Genomic DNA, 18028 nt, shown 5'->3' with positions numbered 1-18028 from the left:
GCTGGGCTCTGAGACAAAAGGGGCCCATTCCTGGAATTGCCCATCCCTGGGAGATTGGAGAGGGGTGGGGCCTTCCCTGTCCCCAGACTGTCAGGTGGTGGGGGCAGCCTGAGCAACAGCAGGCTGACGGCATCCTCCCCCCCCCCCCTTTCCCCCCATCTCTGCCGGCAGCCACCGCAGCTGTCAGGAATTAAGGGCTTGAGGCTGCGGGGGGTGGGGGTGGGGCAATGGGGGGGGGGAGCAGTCTGGCCGGACAGCAGGAAAACAGCCGGGGGCAGGAAGCAGTCTGCGTCAGCCAGAGCCTTGTCTGACCCTGGCTGCCCCCTGCCCACTCCGCTGCTCTCCTTCGCCCAGCTGAAGGGACAGAGATGGCTTGGGCTAGAGTTGGGAAGAGTATGGGGAAGGATAGGGCAGGACCAGGCTCAGCAGAGGGTATCACAAGGACAAGCCAGGCTGGGGAATTATGTGGCCATTGGCTGTTGGGGAAATTGAGGCCCAAAAAGGATTAGGAAGAGGCCCAAGATGGAACAGGGAATGTGTTCATGACCTCCTTACTCCCCGGTTAGTGCTCAAACTAGCCCTTCCATGCCTGGTGCATCATATGTAAGCCGTCATGGGGAATACTGGTTCTGGGGCCCATGCAGCTGAACCAGCCTGTCCAGGGACTGGGCCTTGGGGCTTACATTTCTAGCTGGTATCTCAAGTGATTTTTGTGAGGACCACATTTGGGAAATTCTGCTGAGCTGCTGTGAAGGGCTGATGTTTTTTTCCTTTGACCTGCCTCTGCCGAGAGGTCTCTTTGCTCCCCACCCCACTCTACTGCTCATGAAATATAGAGGTGTAAAAGAGAGGGAGCAGGGGCCCTTTCTTTGAAAACCCCAGGAGGCAAATAATGATTCTCAAGTCCTGTTTACACTGGGGAGTAGTTCTGGCCCAACATCAGGAGGGTCTCAAAGTGCCCAAGCCTGGGGCACCTCTCAGTACAGGGAGGAGAGGGCATATGGAGGCACACAACCTTGGTGTATGTGGGGATGAGGCCCAGAAAGAGTGTCTGCTACTGGAGCTCCAGTCCCAAATGACCCCTGCCATGGGCAAACCCCTATCAGCAGCCCCCAGTCCCCACCCTGGCCCTGCCCTGGGCCCTGGCCCTCAGCCCAACCCCAGCCCCCGCAGCCGCCAGCTGAGACCACAATTATAGGGGCCACTGGGGGTGGGGGGAGCACCAGGGATGAAAGGCAGCTCCGAGAATGGTTCCAGCTGTGGCAACTCTGGAGGAGGTTGCAGGGAAAGGGAGGGTGTGGGGAGGCACCAGGGTGCGAACAGGTGGGACCCTCATGGCCCCAGCCCAGACCAGGCCAGGCTCGGTCCCGAGGTTCTGCAGAAGTCTATCTTGGTGAAGAGGAGAGGGAAGGAGCCCCACATCAGTGAAGGAGCTCTTTGTCTTATTCTTCCGGCTGCAGAGACCAGCGCCTCTCAGCAAGGTAAGGGGGGATAACTTGCTCCTTTGGTCCCCAAACTCCTAGTATGTTTGGTCATCAGCAGGAAGGGGAAATGAGCCCTTGGCCTCCGGGTGATCACGGGCTTTCCAGCAGCTTCCCCACCCATCTGCCTGCATTCTGGCTGTTCCTGATGTGGTCATGCACACATCTGGGGCGCCTCTGTGCTCTTCCCCCATCTCCCCGGTACCACATGTCCCCCACCACCCGGCCAGCAGGGAACCTTCATGGCTCAGACTGTGCCTGGGGCTGAGCAGCTGAGTGAGCAAGGGGGTGGTGGTGATGGGGCATTTCTGAGCTCTGTGCCCAGCCTTCTTCCAAGGCAGCAGTGCAAGAGCACAGAGCTGTCTCTGAGCTTAGAGATGACCAAGATAATGGCCAAAATAGTGAGGTGCGCACCCTTCACAGAAGGTGTTTCCAGACTCCTGCGGGGCTTGGCCACAGAAGAGGGACCGCTAGCATACAACTAGCAGTTTGAAGAGGGTAATGCCCTCACAAGGTACCAGAAGCTATCAGACACTCTCTGTTTTTGATGGGAAACTGAGGCTCAGAGAGACGAACTACCTTGGTCAAGGTCAAGCTAGAATACTAGGCTTTTTTTTCCCCCCACCGAATCATGCTACTTCCTCTGAATTCCTTTTCACCTGATTGGGGCAGTGTCAGTTCAAGCTGCTGCCTCGGTTTCCTTCTGTGGCATCATGGAGGAGTCCAGCATCACCCACTCTCCACCACTCCCCAGGACTTGGTGATAGAGAGGGGGAGGCAAGCGTCCCAGCCCTACGTCCGGGTCAGCTCAGAGGTCCCAGACAGTCTGGAACCCCAGCAGCTTGACCCAAGCTGTCCCTGGGTCTCCCTGCTTCCTTTCATCCCACCCTCTCCTGCCCCCCCTCCCTCTCTGAGCTCCGCAGATGTCTTGCAGGTCCTGTTGGGCCCCGTTAACAGGGAAGTTGGGTTCTGTGCACCCTCTTGTGGTCTCCGAGAGAAGTGCAGGAGTTAGGTAGTCCGTTTGTTTGTTTGTTTGTTTATTTATTTATTTATTTATTTATTTATTTATTTATTTATTGTATTGAACCCAGCTCTGGGGAAGGCAGAGCTGTGAATATAAACGCCACCCTTAGGGAGCCTAATTTCTCCTCCATGTGGCCCATGATGCCAATTCCATTCTCCCCCTTGAGAGGTTATTCAAACCCCTTCGAGTAGAGAGGTCCTGAGTTCAGATTCTCCACAACTCTTCCCTGAAGCCCAGGCATTTGACCTAAAGGTGCCAGGAGGAGGCAGGAACTCAGATGCCCTTTCCTGCCCACTGCGGCCTGATACCCTCCTCTCTGTAGAGGTCTTGATGTGATTCTTGAGGGCTGAACCAGGCGAGGTCAAGGGGGAATGCAGAGGCATTGTGGGGAGGGAGGCCAGATGCACTGGAAGCCATTGTTAACGTCTCTTACATCCAGGACAAGTTCCCCCTTTCTTCTTTTCATTTGAAAAACTGTCATCTCCTCCTTGTGCCCCCAATACCTGTGGTCTCCAGGAGGCTGGTGCCAGCCCCAGTCTTGGTAATACATCTTCCTGGATGTATTGGTTTGGGGATGGGCAAGTGACCCAAGCTGACCAAATCAGGGTCTTCCTTAGGACTTTTGCTGGGAAGGCCATTCTTTTTTAGACCACCAGCTCTAAGAATGTGGACATAGGGCTGACATATAGAGCAAGTCTATCAGCAGCAGGAGATACTGAGGACAGTATGACAAGAGGAGCAGAGATAAGCTAGAAACTGTAGACTTGGGGATGGTGGTGAGTAAGACTTGAGGGGAGTAAGACCTATGACATCATTTGGCCCTCTGAGTTCAGTTGTGCTTGAATTCAGTCTTACCCCTGGACTTCCCAGGTAAACAATTCCCTTTTTAATTATCTTTCCAATAATTCATTCCTTTGGCCTAAGCTAGTTTGACTTGGGTATCTTCTCAGGGTCTGCCCTGAGAGCATCAGCTCTCTATCCTCATTCCCACAGTAACTGCCATTTATTAAATATAAGCTTGACATAAATCATTGTGCCAAATTTTGTGTTAAGTGCTTTCCACATCTCAAAAAAAAAATCATTTATGAGGAGAGCCTCTTAAACTGTCCAGCCAGCCCAGCCACCGCAGGAGGTGGCCAAGTGAATGACTACAGCCAATAGTTCAGCCATAAGGGGCAGAGCCATCAAGCTGAGTTCTGGCAAATTTCTAACCCGCTGGATCATGACAAATAATTAGTTTGGGGTTGTTTGTCATGCAACAATGGATAACTGAAACACAACTGTGTTCCCATTGTACAGCTAGAGACACTGAGGCTAACCTGCCTGTAACCTTCTAAGCAGCTACAATAGCAGCAGCTTCAAACCCAGAGTGCCTGAATCCAAAGCTCATGCTTTGCCCACATCACCAGGTGGGGCAGTCATTGTCCACTGCAGTGGTTGGGCTGTGGGTAGATTGGTGGCCCTGAATCCCAGCCATTTGGCTATGGCTCCCCCATCCTCTGGATTTAGTTCTGGAGAATCCAGAATCCCAAACCTTTCTTCTCTGTCACTTCAGCCTCAACATCAGCTTGCTGAGAAAGAACCAGAAGGAAGGAAATGTGATTGGGTGCCAAGAGAAACCTTGGGACAACTTTGCTTCACCCCCCTCTGAGTGTGATTAAGAAATGCTGTTCTGGGCAGTCTTTTGAACATTAAGGTGGTGAAGTTAGTTTTGATGGTAACAAAGTCTGGTGTTACTAATAACATAGTTTCATCACATTCTACAGTTGATAAAGTGCTTTAATCCTACGGGCTTGGGTGGCCCTAAACATCTACCCTCGAATTCCTCAGGGGTCACAGAAACAGAAAAGCAGGTAAAGGTGTCACAGTCCCCTAGAATTAAGATGAGGGATGATCTGAGAGCTGAATACACTACCAGAGGCTTCTGGTCTTCTTTTCCTAAACCTGTTCAGTCTGTTCCTTTGAGGAGAGATGGCTTAGGTCTTCCCCCTGCTTGCAGATCCAGGCTGGAGAGATGCGACAAGGGTGACTCTTCACCACCTTGCCAGGAGAGCCTAATCCAATAGATGGGAAGATATAGGGACCTAAGAATGACCCCTGAGATGCTAGTTTTGTCAAAGCCATCTTCCTTTACACGCCTCTTGGGAAGCCTGGCCCCATGGCAGCCCCAAGCTCCCCTCCCAAACTGTGGGCCCAGTCCTATGGGTTTAAATACCTTTATTGATACTAAACTCACCCACCCACCCCGAGGCCAACAGTTCTAAGGAGTCCTGCATCCAGAGGCCTAGAGCCTGGCTCTTTGGTTTCCATAGGCGGCCAAAGGGGGAGGGCGACTGCATAGTCTCCCCCACAGCAGTCCCAGAGCGCTCCCTCCCGGAGGGAGGAGGGGTAATCAGGTGCCCTGGGCCTTCACCTCCAGCCCTGCCGCCTCTCAGTTTCCGGAGGCCTGGGAGAAGCTGGGCAGGGTCCCCGCTGGGGTCCGGAGGTCCCGCAGACGCCGAGGGGCGCGCAGTTCGGGGCGCGGGGGGGAGGGGGCCGGCGGCGCGTCAGAGGCAGAGGCTGAGCTCCTTGCGCACGCGGCAGCGGTGGCACTGCACGACGCAGCACCAGTGGAAGCGGCACAGGCAGTTCTCCTCGAGCTGCACGCTCTCCTGGCGGTGCCCGCGGCCGCAGCACAGCAGGTCGCAGCCGCTGAGGTCCGGGGCGCTGCTGTTGCACGCGCGGCCTCGCGTGCCCGGAGAGCCGGTGCGCCGGTTGGGCGCGCAGAAGTCGGGCGAGTCGGCGGCGTAGAGGAGGTCGGCGCGGCCCGGCGGCTTCAGGGTGCGGACGGCGGGCAGCAGAGCCTTGCCGTCGTTGGTTCCCATGACGCGCGAGGCGCCGTGGAAGCGCTCGAGCAGCCGCGCGCCCACCTCGCGGAACGGGGGCAGCTTCTGCCAGCAGGTTCGCAGCGCGCACGAGCCCGACAGCCCGTGGCACTTGCACTCGGTGCGCGTGTGGCTCCGCACGGCCTGCGGGGGAGCGAAGGAGCGGCCGATGGGGACAGAGGGGAGGGGTGCGTGGTTTGGGAAGGCCCAGAGGACCGACCTAGAGTAAGGTGGGGAGCATGGGGTGGAAGGAAGAGAGGAAGGAGTAGAGGGCAAGGTGGAGAGGATCCCGGAGAAGGAAAACTGATAAAAATGGAAGAGTAACAGAAGTGGGGGTGGGGTGGGAGGGGGCGCAGTGTGTAGCACAGAGGGGAGGGTTTGCAGCTGTCGGGCTCTACTCCTCCTACCAACCCGGCCGGCCCCCCTCGTTGTAGCCCCACGGGCCCCAGGCAGGGCTGAGCAGAGCCGCAGAGCCGCAGAGCGGGCCTCCTGGGCGTCTGCCCCTGCCACCCCTCCCCAACCCTCTCTGACAGGTATGTGGGCCTGTCTGGACATTCCTCTCTGGGTCCCCTCTTACCCCTTGCCTGATGCCTCAGGCCTGAACCCTGGAGGACACCGGATGTGTGTAGGGTGTCCCTAGAGCACCCTAGAACTGAAGCATAGGGTGCGGGAGGGCCCCCTGTCAATGCATTCCCGGGAGCTGGAAGCCAGAACTCCTGCCCCTTATTTGCTACAACCTCACTAGAGATTTATGGTGTCAGATGACCCAGGAAGATCATCTCTGGAAGCTCAGAGTCCAGAGGCCAACCTAATCTACAGACTTGTGTGCCCTCCCTCCCCTTCCCAGGCCTGTCTCCTTTCTCACATCCCCTCCTGGAAACATCTGACCCTGACAGCTCTTATCCCTAAACTGGAGCTCCTGGGGCCCTCCTTCTTGCGGAGAGAAAGGGAGAGGCTGCCAGCGTCCCAAGCAGGGCCTACTCTGGGCTTGGTGGGCAGCCAGTTGGCAAGTACTCAGGTTCGGTCACAGCTTTCTTGGCTCCTGCCTGATTCCCTCCTACCTTCACCAATATCTACTTTTTGTCTTTCACACCTTTCCAAGCCCGCCCCCACCTCATCAGGCCTGTTCTAGCCCCTTGCCAAGCCTCCCTCACTTCTCCTGACTCCTCCACCTCCAGACCCCATGCCTTTGCCCCAAGTTCTCTTTTCTTTCATCTTCAGCTTTTGTCACCCTCCTCTGTCCCTGCCCTGGCAGCCGGATCTCTACATACCTCAAGCTTTGCCCCATCTGCTGGCTCTTGGAGGTTGCTAAAGGCCCCAAGTTCTCTTCCCTGGGTGTCTCCTTCTCACCCTGCCCATTAGACCACCAGCTCCAGGCCCTCCCAGGCGTCTCAAGGGACTCCTTGTTCTCAGCTGGGCACCTTACCTCCCACATGCCCGTCCATGCCCCCAGCCCATCTTCCCAAGAGGTCCCTTTCTGCCAAGCCGGCTCTCCTTCACATACGCCCTCGCTCACCCCTCCACTTCCTCACACTTCCACAGATAAGCTCCCACAGACCCCACCATCACCCACACCCACCCTGACTCACACACCCCTGCCCACACTCACCAGACGGCCTGCCTCATTGTTGTGAAGTTGCACCAATGCACGGATGTCTCCGCGACCCCGCTTGTGCCGGGCATCCATAAAGAGCCTTGATTTCTCGTCCCCGAAGTCCACGTCGTCGCCGCAGCCTCCCCACTCCCAGGTGGCGCTGCCGTCGGTGGAGCCGGCGGCGGGCCCCGGGGGGCCCGGGGTGCCAGGCAGGCCAGGGGGCCGGGGTGGGGCCCGGCCGCGGGGCGCCTGGCAGCCGCACTGCAGCAGCTCGCCCATGGAGCAGGCCTGCGTGACCGCGTGGCTGGCGCCCGCAGCCGTGATGGCAAACACGAAGGCCGTCTCCCGGATGTCTGCGGGTGCAGGGAGGGGGCAGTCAGCAGGCAGCACCCAGGCTTCGAGGGCGGGTCCCCCCAGGATGGAGAGGGGTGCTGGGTGCGTAGTGGCGCGCGGTGCTGCATGCGGTGGGCAAGGCGGCCTGGCTGGGAGACAGAGTCAGGGCAGGGTGCCCACAGGCCCCTGGGACAGATGGGGGCTCAGGCAGTCTCCCCCCACACACCCCCCTCTGATCCCCTAGCGAAGAAAAAGCAGCCCCCTGGGTGCTCAGCCCACACTGACCCTGCTGCAGGATGCGCCCGAAGGCCTTGCTGTGGCTGGAACAGTTCCAGCGGCGGAAACGGAACTGGAACTGGCACTCTCGCACCCCAAGCCGGGCGCCCCGGGCTAGCTCCGCCACCACTTCTGGCTCAGCCTGGCACAGCTCAGCCTGCCGCCCTGCCAGCCGCCGTGCTTTCCTGCAGATGCTGGTAGGGTCCATGACCAGGGGGCTGCCCACCGCCCTGGAAAGCAACCGAACAGCAGGGCCAGGGAATGACTCAGAGGGCTTGGGGGGAGGGGAGGGGGGAGGGAGACTGCCCGGTCAGCCCAGGGCTAAGAGCTGGGATGTGCTTCTTCTCTCGCCCCACTCCAGCTGCGTTTGAGATTGTCCTAACTGGTTCTCTAACCATTCCATGTCCCCCCTTAACTAGATTTTAGACTGAAATTGCTATCGGGCAAGGATTCCGTCTTGTCCTTCTGGGCACATCTTCATTCATAAATCCTTATAGGAATTTGACTCAAGGTGAAGGCACCTGGCACCGGCCTGCCGCAAAAGGGAGACAAGGAAGAAATTAACAGGAGGAAGATCACAAAAACTGTCGAAGTAAAAAAACAGTATGAATCATAAAGCAATACAAAGAAAAGTAGGCAAAAGTTGTATCAAAGAAGGATCTGGCATTAGTTGGACAACAAGCTGGATCTGTCAGCTGAACAGCCCTGGGGCTAGCAAGCAGGGGCAATCCCAGGGATGTAGAAGGCTGCAAGATTTTAGAATGGCTAGGGAAGGGAAGCTCTGAAGGCAGTCACACTCCCTCTGTAGCTCAGTTTGTCCTTCTGTAATATGGGAAGGTTGGGCTTTGATCTCTCAGGTGGGCCCTCACGCAGTGATATCCTCTGTCTCTCTGTACTGGAGAGCAGGAGGAAATAGCTGGGGACCGAGGTGCTGAAGCATTAATGTGAAGTAAGTGACACTGACCCTTCTGTTCTGGGGTCTGTGACATTTTCAGAGCAGCAGGGCAGCAAGCCAAGCCCTGACGCCACTGGTTGTGACATAACTGGTTTGGGGAAAGGGAAGGCCATTTGGCTTGGTGGGTCAAGACCTCACGGGAAGTTCTGTACACTTTCAGAAATCCTTCCGTTCCTAGCCTTTGTTTCACCTAAGAAGAGAGCTGTTATTTGGTTTCCATGTATCAGACCCTCGAAGGTTAAGGTTTTCACTCTTGAGTGGAGCTGCTTTTTTTTTTAAGATTTTATTTATTTATTCAAGAGAGACACAGAGATAGCAGCAGAGACCTAGGCATAAGGAGAAGCAGGGTCCCTGCGGGAGGGAGCCCGATGCAGATCTCAATCACAGGACCGCAGGATTATGACCTGAGCCAAAGGCAGATGTTCAACCACTGAGCCACCCAGTTGCCCCTTGAGTGGAACTACTTTAATGAGATTGCTCTTGAAAGCTTAGCTGGGATCCCTGTGCTTGCTGTAGGAATGAGTGCTTGGAGTACTTGGATCTGAGAGTCACTTGAGATCACACAAAAAAGCCTTCAGCAGAGAGCAGGAAAAGACTCCTTGGGTGGGACTAAGTGGTACCAGGAGATAGAAAATGTAGAGGAAACTGGTAGATAGGTGCCAAAGGTCATGGTGGCCTACTTTCGTGCCCATCGCTGCTCCCCCTCTGTCCCCGTGTGCTCTGCAAGTACAGGCTGCCCAGGCTTGTTCTGGCCCCACAACATGAGATGTAATGGGCTTGAACAGCAGTGAGTGGAATTTAGGTCTTAAGGTAGAACTTCTCAATGCTGGGGAGAAAGATGCTTGAGGAGAGAGTTGTAGGAAGATGTGTAAGATGGATCCTATAAGGTCTCCTACTCTCCTCCCCACACCACCACCAGACCCCACCCTATCAGATCATTGTCAGCCCCCTCGACCCGTTTTCTGGAGCCAAGATCCTTTTCTCAGTGAAGAGACATGCAGTCCAGGTCCTCCTTCCTCCGCGCTTAAGACCTGCTCATCACCGCATTCCAACCACAGCCTGGGAAGGTCCAGCTTCCACCCTTTCCCAACCCAAGAGAAGTGATGGATAGAGGGGTGGGCAGTGCGTCACAGGTACGGTAGGGGAGCCCAAGCTGTTTCCCAGTGGCCCAATGACTTTGAAGAGTGGATCGGCCTCTATCTATCATCTATCTATCTATCATCTCTCTATCCATCTATCCATCCCCGTATCATCTATCCAAACTCCATCCACTTATCCACCTCATTACAATAAGGATTTGAGGCTGCTTCCAGCAGGGTTGTATAGGGTCAGTAGATAAGACTATGTACACCTTGGGAATTAGAAGTGGCATTTTCTTTTCCTTCCCATGGCAGATTTTTAGGTGCTTAGTTCATATTTCCCCCAATTTTTATTATGAAAGTTTGCATATTATGAATGATTACTATAATACTACAATGAACACCATTTAATACATGTTTTTGAATGAATGAATGAGCCACCTAAGAAGAATGTCCCCACTCACCAAGGCCAGGCCCCTATCCATTTGTGATTCCCGGACCCTTAATTAGCTCCCCCCCACACCCCTACACTGGATGTAAAGGCAGGCAAGCAGACTTTCCCATGGCTATCCAGCTCCTTTCCTGCCACCTGCATGTCTAGGCCACCACCTGTGAGTCTGGGGCTCTGCAAACTCATCTTTCTACCCCACCCCCATGCCACTAAGCTCCCCAGTCTCCCCTCCCCAACCCTGCCCTCTGCTAACTCCCTACTTTCCCAAGGTTGACTGGCCTTATCCTCTCAAGGTTACTCTGACCCCATCCCTCTCCTCTCCCTCCTCCTACCCTAGGGAAGCAAGAGAGGGTGGGGGGTATGTAGGGAGAAAAGCAAAAAGCCCCCTGACCTTGTCTGCTTGCCAGGGGCTAGAGATAGAAGGAGCAGGAAGGGTGGGGCCCTCCAGGAGGTGGGGCCAGCCCTTTGCAGGGTTGAGGGGCTGCCCCAGAGTCAGTTGCTGGTCTGGGTCTGGCTCCCCAGGCTGGCTGGCTGGCTGCCTGGGAACAAAGCTTGTTTACAAGCTGGTCAGGAGGAGGGATGGGCAGTAGTAGCAGCTAGAATCCCAAGGGACCGGCTTGCTCCCTGCCCTCCCGTCCTCGCTCCCATCCCCAAGTCACAGGAAAGAAAACTCCGGAAGAAGAGTAGCAGGGGGGCGTTGGACAAAGCATCAAGCCTCATTTCTATACCCTGGTCTCTGTTAATTCTGGGTAAGCTGAGCCACTGTGGGCAAGTTGGTCCCTCTCTGGGCTTCAGAAACAGGAGGAGGTAGCATGAGAAGCTCCCTTTATCCCCCCTACTGTTAACACTTGACTTCACATCAAAAACCAACTCCTCCATCTCCCCTCTTCCTTTACCCTCTTCTCTTCCCTTCTGCTTCCTTAGGGAATCAGCTCTTTTTTGGCCTTTGAGTCAGCATTGGCCTGGGGGCAGCCCAGGGAAGATGTGCCCATTTGGGAGCATCTGCATGTTTGGGGGACTGGAGCACAGTCGTTGTAAGAAATATATAATACGTAGTATGTAGAATCTGAGATCCTAATCAAATAGCCATTCCTGGGCATAGAAAAACATGAGGCTAGCCCTAAAAGAAATCAGTATGCAGACAAGAAGGGACAAGCCTGGGGTTGGCCATTTTAACTGGCTTGGCTTGTGCCAAGATCTCCTTCCCAGGGACCTTGATTGGTAGAGTCAAGTGAGGTGGCATTAGGGGCCAGCCAGTTCCTACTGGCAACATCAGTAGATCTAAGCCCTGGGGGCCCCAGGTTCTGGCCTAACCTACCTTTCCATCTCCAGATTCAGAAAGCCAAAGGGAATGCCAGAGGTCACCTAGTCCTACCCAACCACCTTCCCTCCCCTCATTATACAGATGAACATGAAGGAGGGAGTTGACTGACCCTGGGAGGGAGGTCACTCAGTGGAGGGATCCTTACTGCAAGAAATTTAGGTGAATATTTTTGAAACCAAAGGAGCTGGAGGGAAATGACCACATGAGGTATCAGAAAACCTCAGATGACCCCACATGCCCTCTTCCACACCGCCCTTCCTTACTCTTAGCAGTGTTGGCTAACTCTGCATCCATCCAGATTACACCTTAAACTTTTGGGACTCAGAGCCACCCCCTCCCAACCCCTAAGTCAGCAAAATCAGACCCAACATATCTCCAAGCTCACTTCACTAGCCCCAAGGAGCCACCCCACCACCACCACATCGCCTCGGGTGTCGCTTATTTGGGGGTGCTTGTTGTCCTGCCTGCGGCATAACTATTTTGTCTTGTTTTCTCATCTTATCTTTCTCCCCTTAGATCGAAGACATACTAAAGACAAAGATGTCATGAGGAAGCATAACATCATCAAGAGGGCACCTTCAGACTTTGGGGAGGCTGAGCCTGGGGTTTGGATCTGGGCTCTGCCATTTGCCTGGTTGGCACTTAATATTTGTTGAATGAATGAGACCTCACCTTCTGAGCCTCAGTTTCCACAACTGTGAAATGGAAATAAATGATACCTGACTGCTTCTCTGGTGCACAGGAAAAGAGCCTGTCCAGAGAATGAGACCCAGCAAGTGGGTTTTGTCTTCCTGGTCATACACCCATATTCATCTCTTGGACCTGCCCCGTGCGGGGCAAGCAGTAGGAGTGCAGGCAGTGTTTGTGGGTTGGTGAGAACACCCTCTTCTCCAATGCTCTGCCCTTATGGCTCAGCTTCGATCCCTGTGTTTCATCCTCCCTTGCCTGCCAGGCCCCTGGACCAGAAGCCCCCCTCCAGGACCCTCCCCTTCCCCAGAGAGAACTACTGGATGGGTTTTTGAGGCCAAGGAGATCACAGACTATTTTGATGTCCAGCCTCTGCTGAAGGGCCTCATGGCCAACCCCCCCATTTCCTCACCCTCACCCCCAGGGTCCCTAGTCTGACCCCCACCTCCTAGAAGCCAGCAGAGGGAGCCCTGAGCCCTGGGGCTGTGGGTGGGGGCTGCATGGGGGTGGGGGAGGTGGGTGGTGGAGAAGGGGCAAAAAAATGTTGCCTGACGGCTGCTGAGGCGGCTGGGCCCGGGCCTGTGCCCGCCCGCCTGTCCTGTCCTGCTCTGTCTAACTCCATAATTACTGCTCCCCCTCCCCCAGCCCCTTCCCCCACCCCAAACACCACATCAAAGCCAGTGATGCCCCAGCTCCATTAACCCCTGCCTCCCCACCATCCACCAGACACCCCATTCCAGCCCTCTCCCACGCTGGCCCAATTTGGTTCCCTCTGCCCTGTGCTGGACACTGCCCTTCCCACCTCCTCACCCGGTGATCCTTCTCATAACTCATAGACGCAGGGGCTCTCCCTTCCCTGATGGGACTTCGTCAGTCGAGGGGGCTCCCTGTCAGTCAGGGCTGGGGGGCAGAGGAGTGGGCACACTGAGCCCCCCACTGCATCCTCTGAGGACAACCTGTCACATGCTTCTGCTCTCCCATCCTGAGGTGGGGAGTAGCCATGTGGCGGTGGGGACGGGGAGCAGAAGGTGCCTGTGGAGGGCCCTCTACCCCCTTCCTGACCCCCGCCCTCGCTGCACACAGGGGCGAGGTACACAGCTGGAGGTGGACTCCCAGCTTTAGCCCTCGCTGCCTGCGTTCTGGGTGGCCTCAGGCAAGTCCCCTCTTGTCCCCGGACTTCGCTGGACTCTTAACCAGAAGGGAGAAGACTGGCTTAGATGATCTCCAAGTACTTTCTAGACCTAACTTCTGGCTTCAATGAAGGGCTTTAGCCGGAGGAACCAGCTTTGGACGCCAGGTGGAAAACAGAAGATCCCTCCCAGCGACCTTTCCCTCCCTCAGCTCCTCCTCAGGCGGCCAGGGGAAGCACCCACGGTCTCACCGCACCCGCCCCGGCAGGGAGGAGGACGCGGGCTAGAGGGCGCTCTGCCCAGCCCCCGGGGACAGGCTGCTGAGTGCCCCAGCGCCTCCTGCTCCCTGGCCGGGTGCCCTGCTGCCAGCCTGACCGCGGCCGGCTGCCCGCCTGGCCCTGGCCTCATCCCCTCCACAGCTGCATTTCTCCATCAAAGTACACATTCTGGAATCCCCCTCGCTGGGCCCTGGTGATCAAACCTCCCACTGACCTCCCCCCACCAACTCCTGGCTTCCGATGAGAACGGGGCAGGAGGGGCCCGCCCCCCCCCCACCAGGAAATGTCACAGTGCCAGGACTCTGGTGGGCTCAGGGCATGCTCTGGCCCGGATTGAGCCAGCCTCCTTTTGCCCCTGCCCTTTTCTGCTCACAGCCTCATTGTCTCCCTCCAGGGGAAGCTGCCAAGGCGGGAGGCCTGGAGGGGGGTACTGGGTGGCCACCCCACCCCCATTCTCCACCCCACCCTGAGCTTGACGGGGGCCAGCCACAGGACTGGCCACAAAGGGTCAGATAAAGACACCATGGAAGGGGATGGCCAAACCCAGCCTGAAGGGGGGAGGTGGGGTCTCAGCTGGAAAACCTGGGTGTCAGGAAGAAGCCTGGGTCCTTTCCCTGACTCCCTGTGGGGCAGAGATGAGGCTGTCCTCGGGCCTCCAGGCCTGGTTCCTGGGTTCCTGTTTCTTTTCCATAACGGGGTGGGGTGGGAGGGGGAAGGCAAGATGAGATGGGGGAAGGGAGGGAGACTGGGTGCTGTTTTGCTCATAGAACAAGGGGGAGGGTTGGTTTCTTTCATAGAAAATATAAAACAGAAAGAGGAAGAGAGAAGGGAGATTGATTTGGCTATTCTGTGAGAGTGAGCTATTTTCCACATCCACTGATGGAGGCATAAATAGAGATGGGTCAGACATTGAGAAGAACTTCCTGGGGGAGGGTGGGGAGGGTGGGAAGGGTGGGAAGGGCTCGGAGAGCAGGCTGGAAGGGGTGGGAGCTGGTGACCGGGAAGCTGCAGACTTTCCCTCTCTGCCTCACTCTCAATCTGTCGGGGCCAGAGCGCAGGCTGGATGGCCTGGAGGCAGTGGGCTGGACGAGATGACCTCAAGAGAGCCTGGCCAATGTCCTGGAATCTGGGATTCTGCGATTTACAAAGATATGGTTACAGATGGGAGAGAGACAGACAGAGAGGCCGGAGGCAGAGTTTAGAAAGCATGCATTGCATTGAGGGGGAGGGGGGAGGAGGGGGGAAAAAGGGAAACTTTTCTGGAACCCAGAGCCAAGTACCTGAGCCTATTCCAGTACCTGGATCACTCCCCTACAGGACCCTCCTTTCCTAATCAGGACAGTCCAGTCACTCAGAGTTCCCAGGATCCCCTCTGTTCCTAGCTTGGCTGCTACTAGAATGTCAGAGTGGACTGCAAGGGGCTGCTGCTTTCCTGTCTAGTGCTAGAGCTCTGGCCTGGCTAGCATTCTCTGAGAAGCAGGATAAAGAGAGCCATCAAGCAGGTCCTAGACATCAGAGAATAGCCTGGGAGCTCCTGGCTTGATAAAGGTCTTAGTCATAGTAAAGCTGGGTTAGGGGGACAGCGCAGGGGTGAGGGGTGGGCAAGGAGTGGCAGGAGCCTCAGGTCACTGGGGATGCTGGGTCCAGCCCTCTAGCCCAAGCCAGATCTTAGAGAGCAATGGTGGGGTGGGGTAGGGACAAGAGAACAAGCAAGTAGAGTCAAAGATCCTGAGAAAGGAATCTGGGCTCAGACCAAAGGAATGAAGTATCAGAGACAGAGGAGAGCAAGGGGGCCAGTGCAGGTGGGAGAGGCAGGTTCTTTCTGAGAAGCAGCTGAGAGAGGCAGTTGCCGGACACCTTATCACCCCAGCCCCTCACTCTTCACCCCGCTCCCCCTGCAGCTGCAGCCATGAAGGCCCCTGTGTTCTCCTACACCTGCCCTCCTCACCTCCTCCCCCACTCTCTGCTTCCCCAGCTCCAGGGTCAGTCTCCCAGAGACCAGGTCTCTCCCCCTTTGGCTTGTCACCCACACAGCAGCCCCTCCTGAACCAAGAAACCCCCACAGACACAAGTCTCAGAAAGCTGAATTGACCAATTCAGCAGCACTCCACAAAACTTCCCCGGCACCTTCAGCCTCCAGGGCCCAAAGGCAAAGGCTCTGCCCTCCAGGAGCAGGGAAGAAGGACCACAGAGGGGAAGTGAAGTGCAGTAACTGGCCTGGTTGCCCAATGCGTGGGGTGCAGTGGGAGCACACAGAAGGCAGAGGAGGAAATACACAGAGACGGTGTTAGGGAGGATGTGGTATTCTACTTGGAAGGATGGCAATGGTTTGGAGACAAGGAAAAGTAGAGGGAGGGCAAGGACCACCAGGGAGAGATGCCTGTCTCCATACCTTGAGAAAGGGCAAAATTAGGAAATATGAGTCTGGGAAACAAGGTAGAGATCCCTTGACAAATTTTGCTTGGGACTCTGGATTTTAAACTTAAATTAATCCTCCTTTTCACCCCTACAGATTCTAGTCTGGAGAACCTGCAGCGTGGAAGAGGGGACTTAACATTTACAGAGCACCTCCCAACGTCAGATCATTTTGTAGGTCCTCCCGCCTAATCCTCCTATCCAGCCTCGCAGATAGGGGGGCTGTCTCCCAACTTTACAGTTGCGACGTTGAGGCGCAGAGAGAAGTGACTTATCCAAGGTCACAGACTTAACAAATGGCCGAGACTGGATCTCAGGTCTATTGCAAAACTGATACTATTATTTTTTTTTTGATACTATTATTATACTAAGTTATCCTAAGCCAGGATCGAAGGTCGCAAGTCCTCTGGCCGGGACCTGGGTCATCCTCGATTTGCTCCCTCACTGACACCCCCGAGGGACTTCTCTCCCGCATCACGAAGGAGGGATCGCCGCCAGCAGCTCGCTGTGTGGGCATCCAGCAGCTCCCTATCTCCCCGCAGGAGAGGGATCTGCCTGCCACACCCCTCCTTCCAAATCGGGGGTGGGGGAGGAGTGGAGGGTCGAGAATCCAGCCAATGATGTGGCGCTATGCAAATAGGCAAGACTCTGCTCTCTTAGGATTGGCTGATGCATCAGCGATCCCGTCCAAGTCCCTCCTCTTTAAACACCCAGCTATTCCGGGCGGGTCTTTGCAGCTCTGGAGAGACAGGGACGCGGAAAAAAGGCTACGGGATCCGGATCTCCGAGAGGTCCCGGCCCGGCACCCACTTTCCCAGTTGCTGTCCAACCCCGAGACTCAAAGTTGCCGAGACCTTAGCTCCACAGGTGTCTGCTCTAGGTAGGGCCCGGTCTGGAGGCCACGTCCCCGAGCCCTGGTTGGCCAGGCCTCCCTCCCTTCCACGGGGACACTTCACGATTCCCAGTACCTACGAAGCTGTATTTTTTCATGCCGGACCCTCACGTCTGGAAGGGCCGGGCGCCTGGGTCCCTTTCCTGTCTTTCTTCCTCTTCTTTGCTTCAGGAGGAGGACGTAGAGAAAGCTGGGGTCCTGACTCAGTTTCCCTTTACGTTTTCTTCCCCTCGCCGCTACTGTCCACTTTGAAGGAGCACTCAGAGAGAAGCTGGGGGGTTGTCAGGCAAAAGTAAGGCGGGCAAGAGGCAGCTGTCTGACCCTCCCAGCCTTGTGGCTTCCCACCTTGTTCCTCTCGTTCCCACAAATCCAGTCCTCCTCCCCTAAATCCAGGGCCCTCCTCACACACTCTTTTCTTCGGCTCTGACTACAGACCTTCCCCACGTGTAGCCGGTAGCTCTTTCCTACCCACGTGCCAGTTCCTTGAGGACCTGGGTTGAGCGCATAACCGGAGGGAGTAGGGGGAGGATGGGGAAGGGTGTGCAGCGCGAGGTAGGAGGAAATACAGCAGAAAGCGCGGAGCGGAGGCTTAGGAGCGTGTGAGGGGCAGTTTCGAAGTGGCCCAGGCGGGGCCGGCAGACAGGCGAGCGGCGCGCACCTCCGGCACCTCTCCTGCAGCCCCGGGGCTGGGCTCCGCTCGCAGGTGGAGCCCGGAGGCAGCGGGCGCGCGTTTCGGAGCCCCCCGGTCGGTCCCGAAGCCCCCCGGAAGCTCCCGAGCTCCAGGAGCCGCCCCGGGCCAGCCAGACCGACGCAGCACTCACCACCACAGTCCACCGACGTGCGCGGGGCACAGGAGCAGCAGCAGCAGCAGCCCGAGCAGGGAGGGCGAGGGCGGCAGCATCGTGAGCGCTCTGCCGCCGGCCGGTGCCGTAGGGGGCGAGGCTGCGGGGCGGCCGGTGCGCGCGGGGGCGCGGGCTTCACGGCGAGCGCGGCGGCGGCGGCGGCGGCGGCGGCCGGGAGGCGATGGCTCGGGCGGCGGCGGGGGGGCCCATCGCGGGCGAGGAGGGCGCGGCGGAGGCGGAGAGCGGACGGGGCCGCCAGCGCCTGTGTCTCCCGCCGAGCTCGCTCGGGAGAAGAAATCAGAGCCGCGGGCGGGGGTGGGAGGGGAGCGGGGCCCGGGCGGGGGCGGGGGGCAGGGGGGCGGTGGGGTGGCAGTTGCGACAGTCAGGCGGCGGGACTCTCGGG

The 18028-nt window shown here is 56.8% G+C and overlaps 1 protein-coding gene and 1 long non-coding RNA gene across 2 annotated transcripts; one reads left to right on the top strand and one right to left on the bottom strand.

Annotated features, from left to right (window-relative positions):
• Window positions 1-4253: 4253 nt before the first annotated feature.
• On the bottom strand, window positions 4254-17758 carry WNT6 (Wnt family member 6). Its single transcript, XM_025441890.3, has 4 exons — window positions 17605-17758; window positions 7582-7802; window positions 6979-7316; window positions 4254-5513 (listed from the first exon to the last, which is right to left on the bottom strand). Exons 1-4 carry the CDS (start codon window positions 17682-17684, stop codon window positions 5052-5054), a joined length of 1101 nt encoding a protein of 366 aa, XP_025297675.1. The 5' UTR covers window positions 17685-17758; the 3' UTR covers window positions 4254-5051.
• On the top strand, window positions 7254-12157 carry LOC112656504 (uncharacterized). The gene is made up of 2 exons (XR_003134359.3): window positions 7254-7769; window positions 11898-12157. It is a non-coding gene; the product is annotated as an uncharacterized LOC112656504 (long non-coding RNA).
• Window positions 17759-18028: the final 270 nt, after the last annotated feature.

Source organism: Canis lupus, chromosome 37 (assembly GCF_003254725.2).
Source record: "Canis lupus dingo isolate Sandy chromosome 37, ASM325472v2, whole genome shotgun sequence".
In the NCBI taxonomy this organism is placed as follows: domain Eukaryota; kingdom Metazoa; phylum Chordata; class Mammalia; order Carnivora; family Canidae; genus Canis; species Canis lupus.
This window is presented reverse-complemented; position numbering and strand designations above follow the sequence as displayed.

Coding starts and splice junctions, on each gene's coding strand:
- WNT6 (XM_025441890.3), bottom strand. CDS start 17,684: ATGCTGCCGCCCTCGCCCTCCCTGCTCGGGCTGCTGCTGCTGCTGCTC. Junction 7,317..7,581: donor CGGGCGCATCCTGCAGCAGG/GTCAGTGTGGGC, acceptor CTGCACCCGCAG/ACATCCGGGAGACGGCCTTC. Junction 5,514..6,978: donor ACAATGAGGCAGGCCGTCTG/GTGAGTGTGGGC, acceptor GCTCCCCCGCAG/GCCGTGCGGAGCCACACGCG.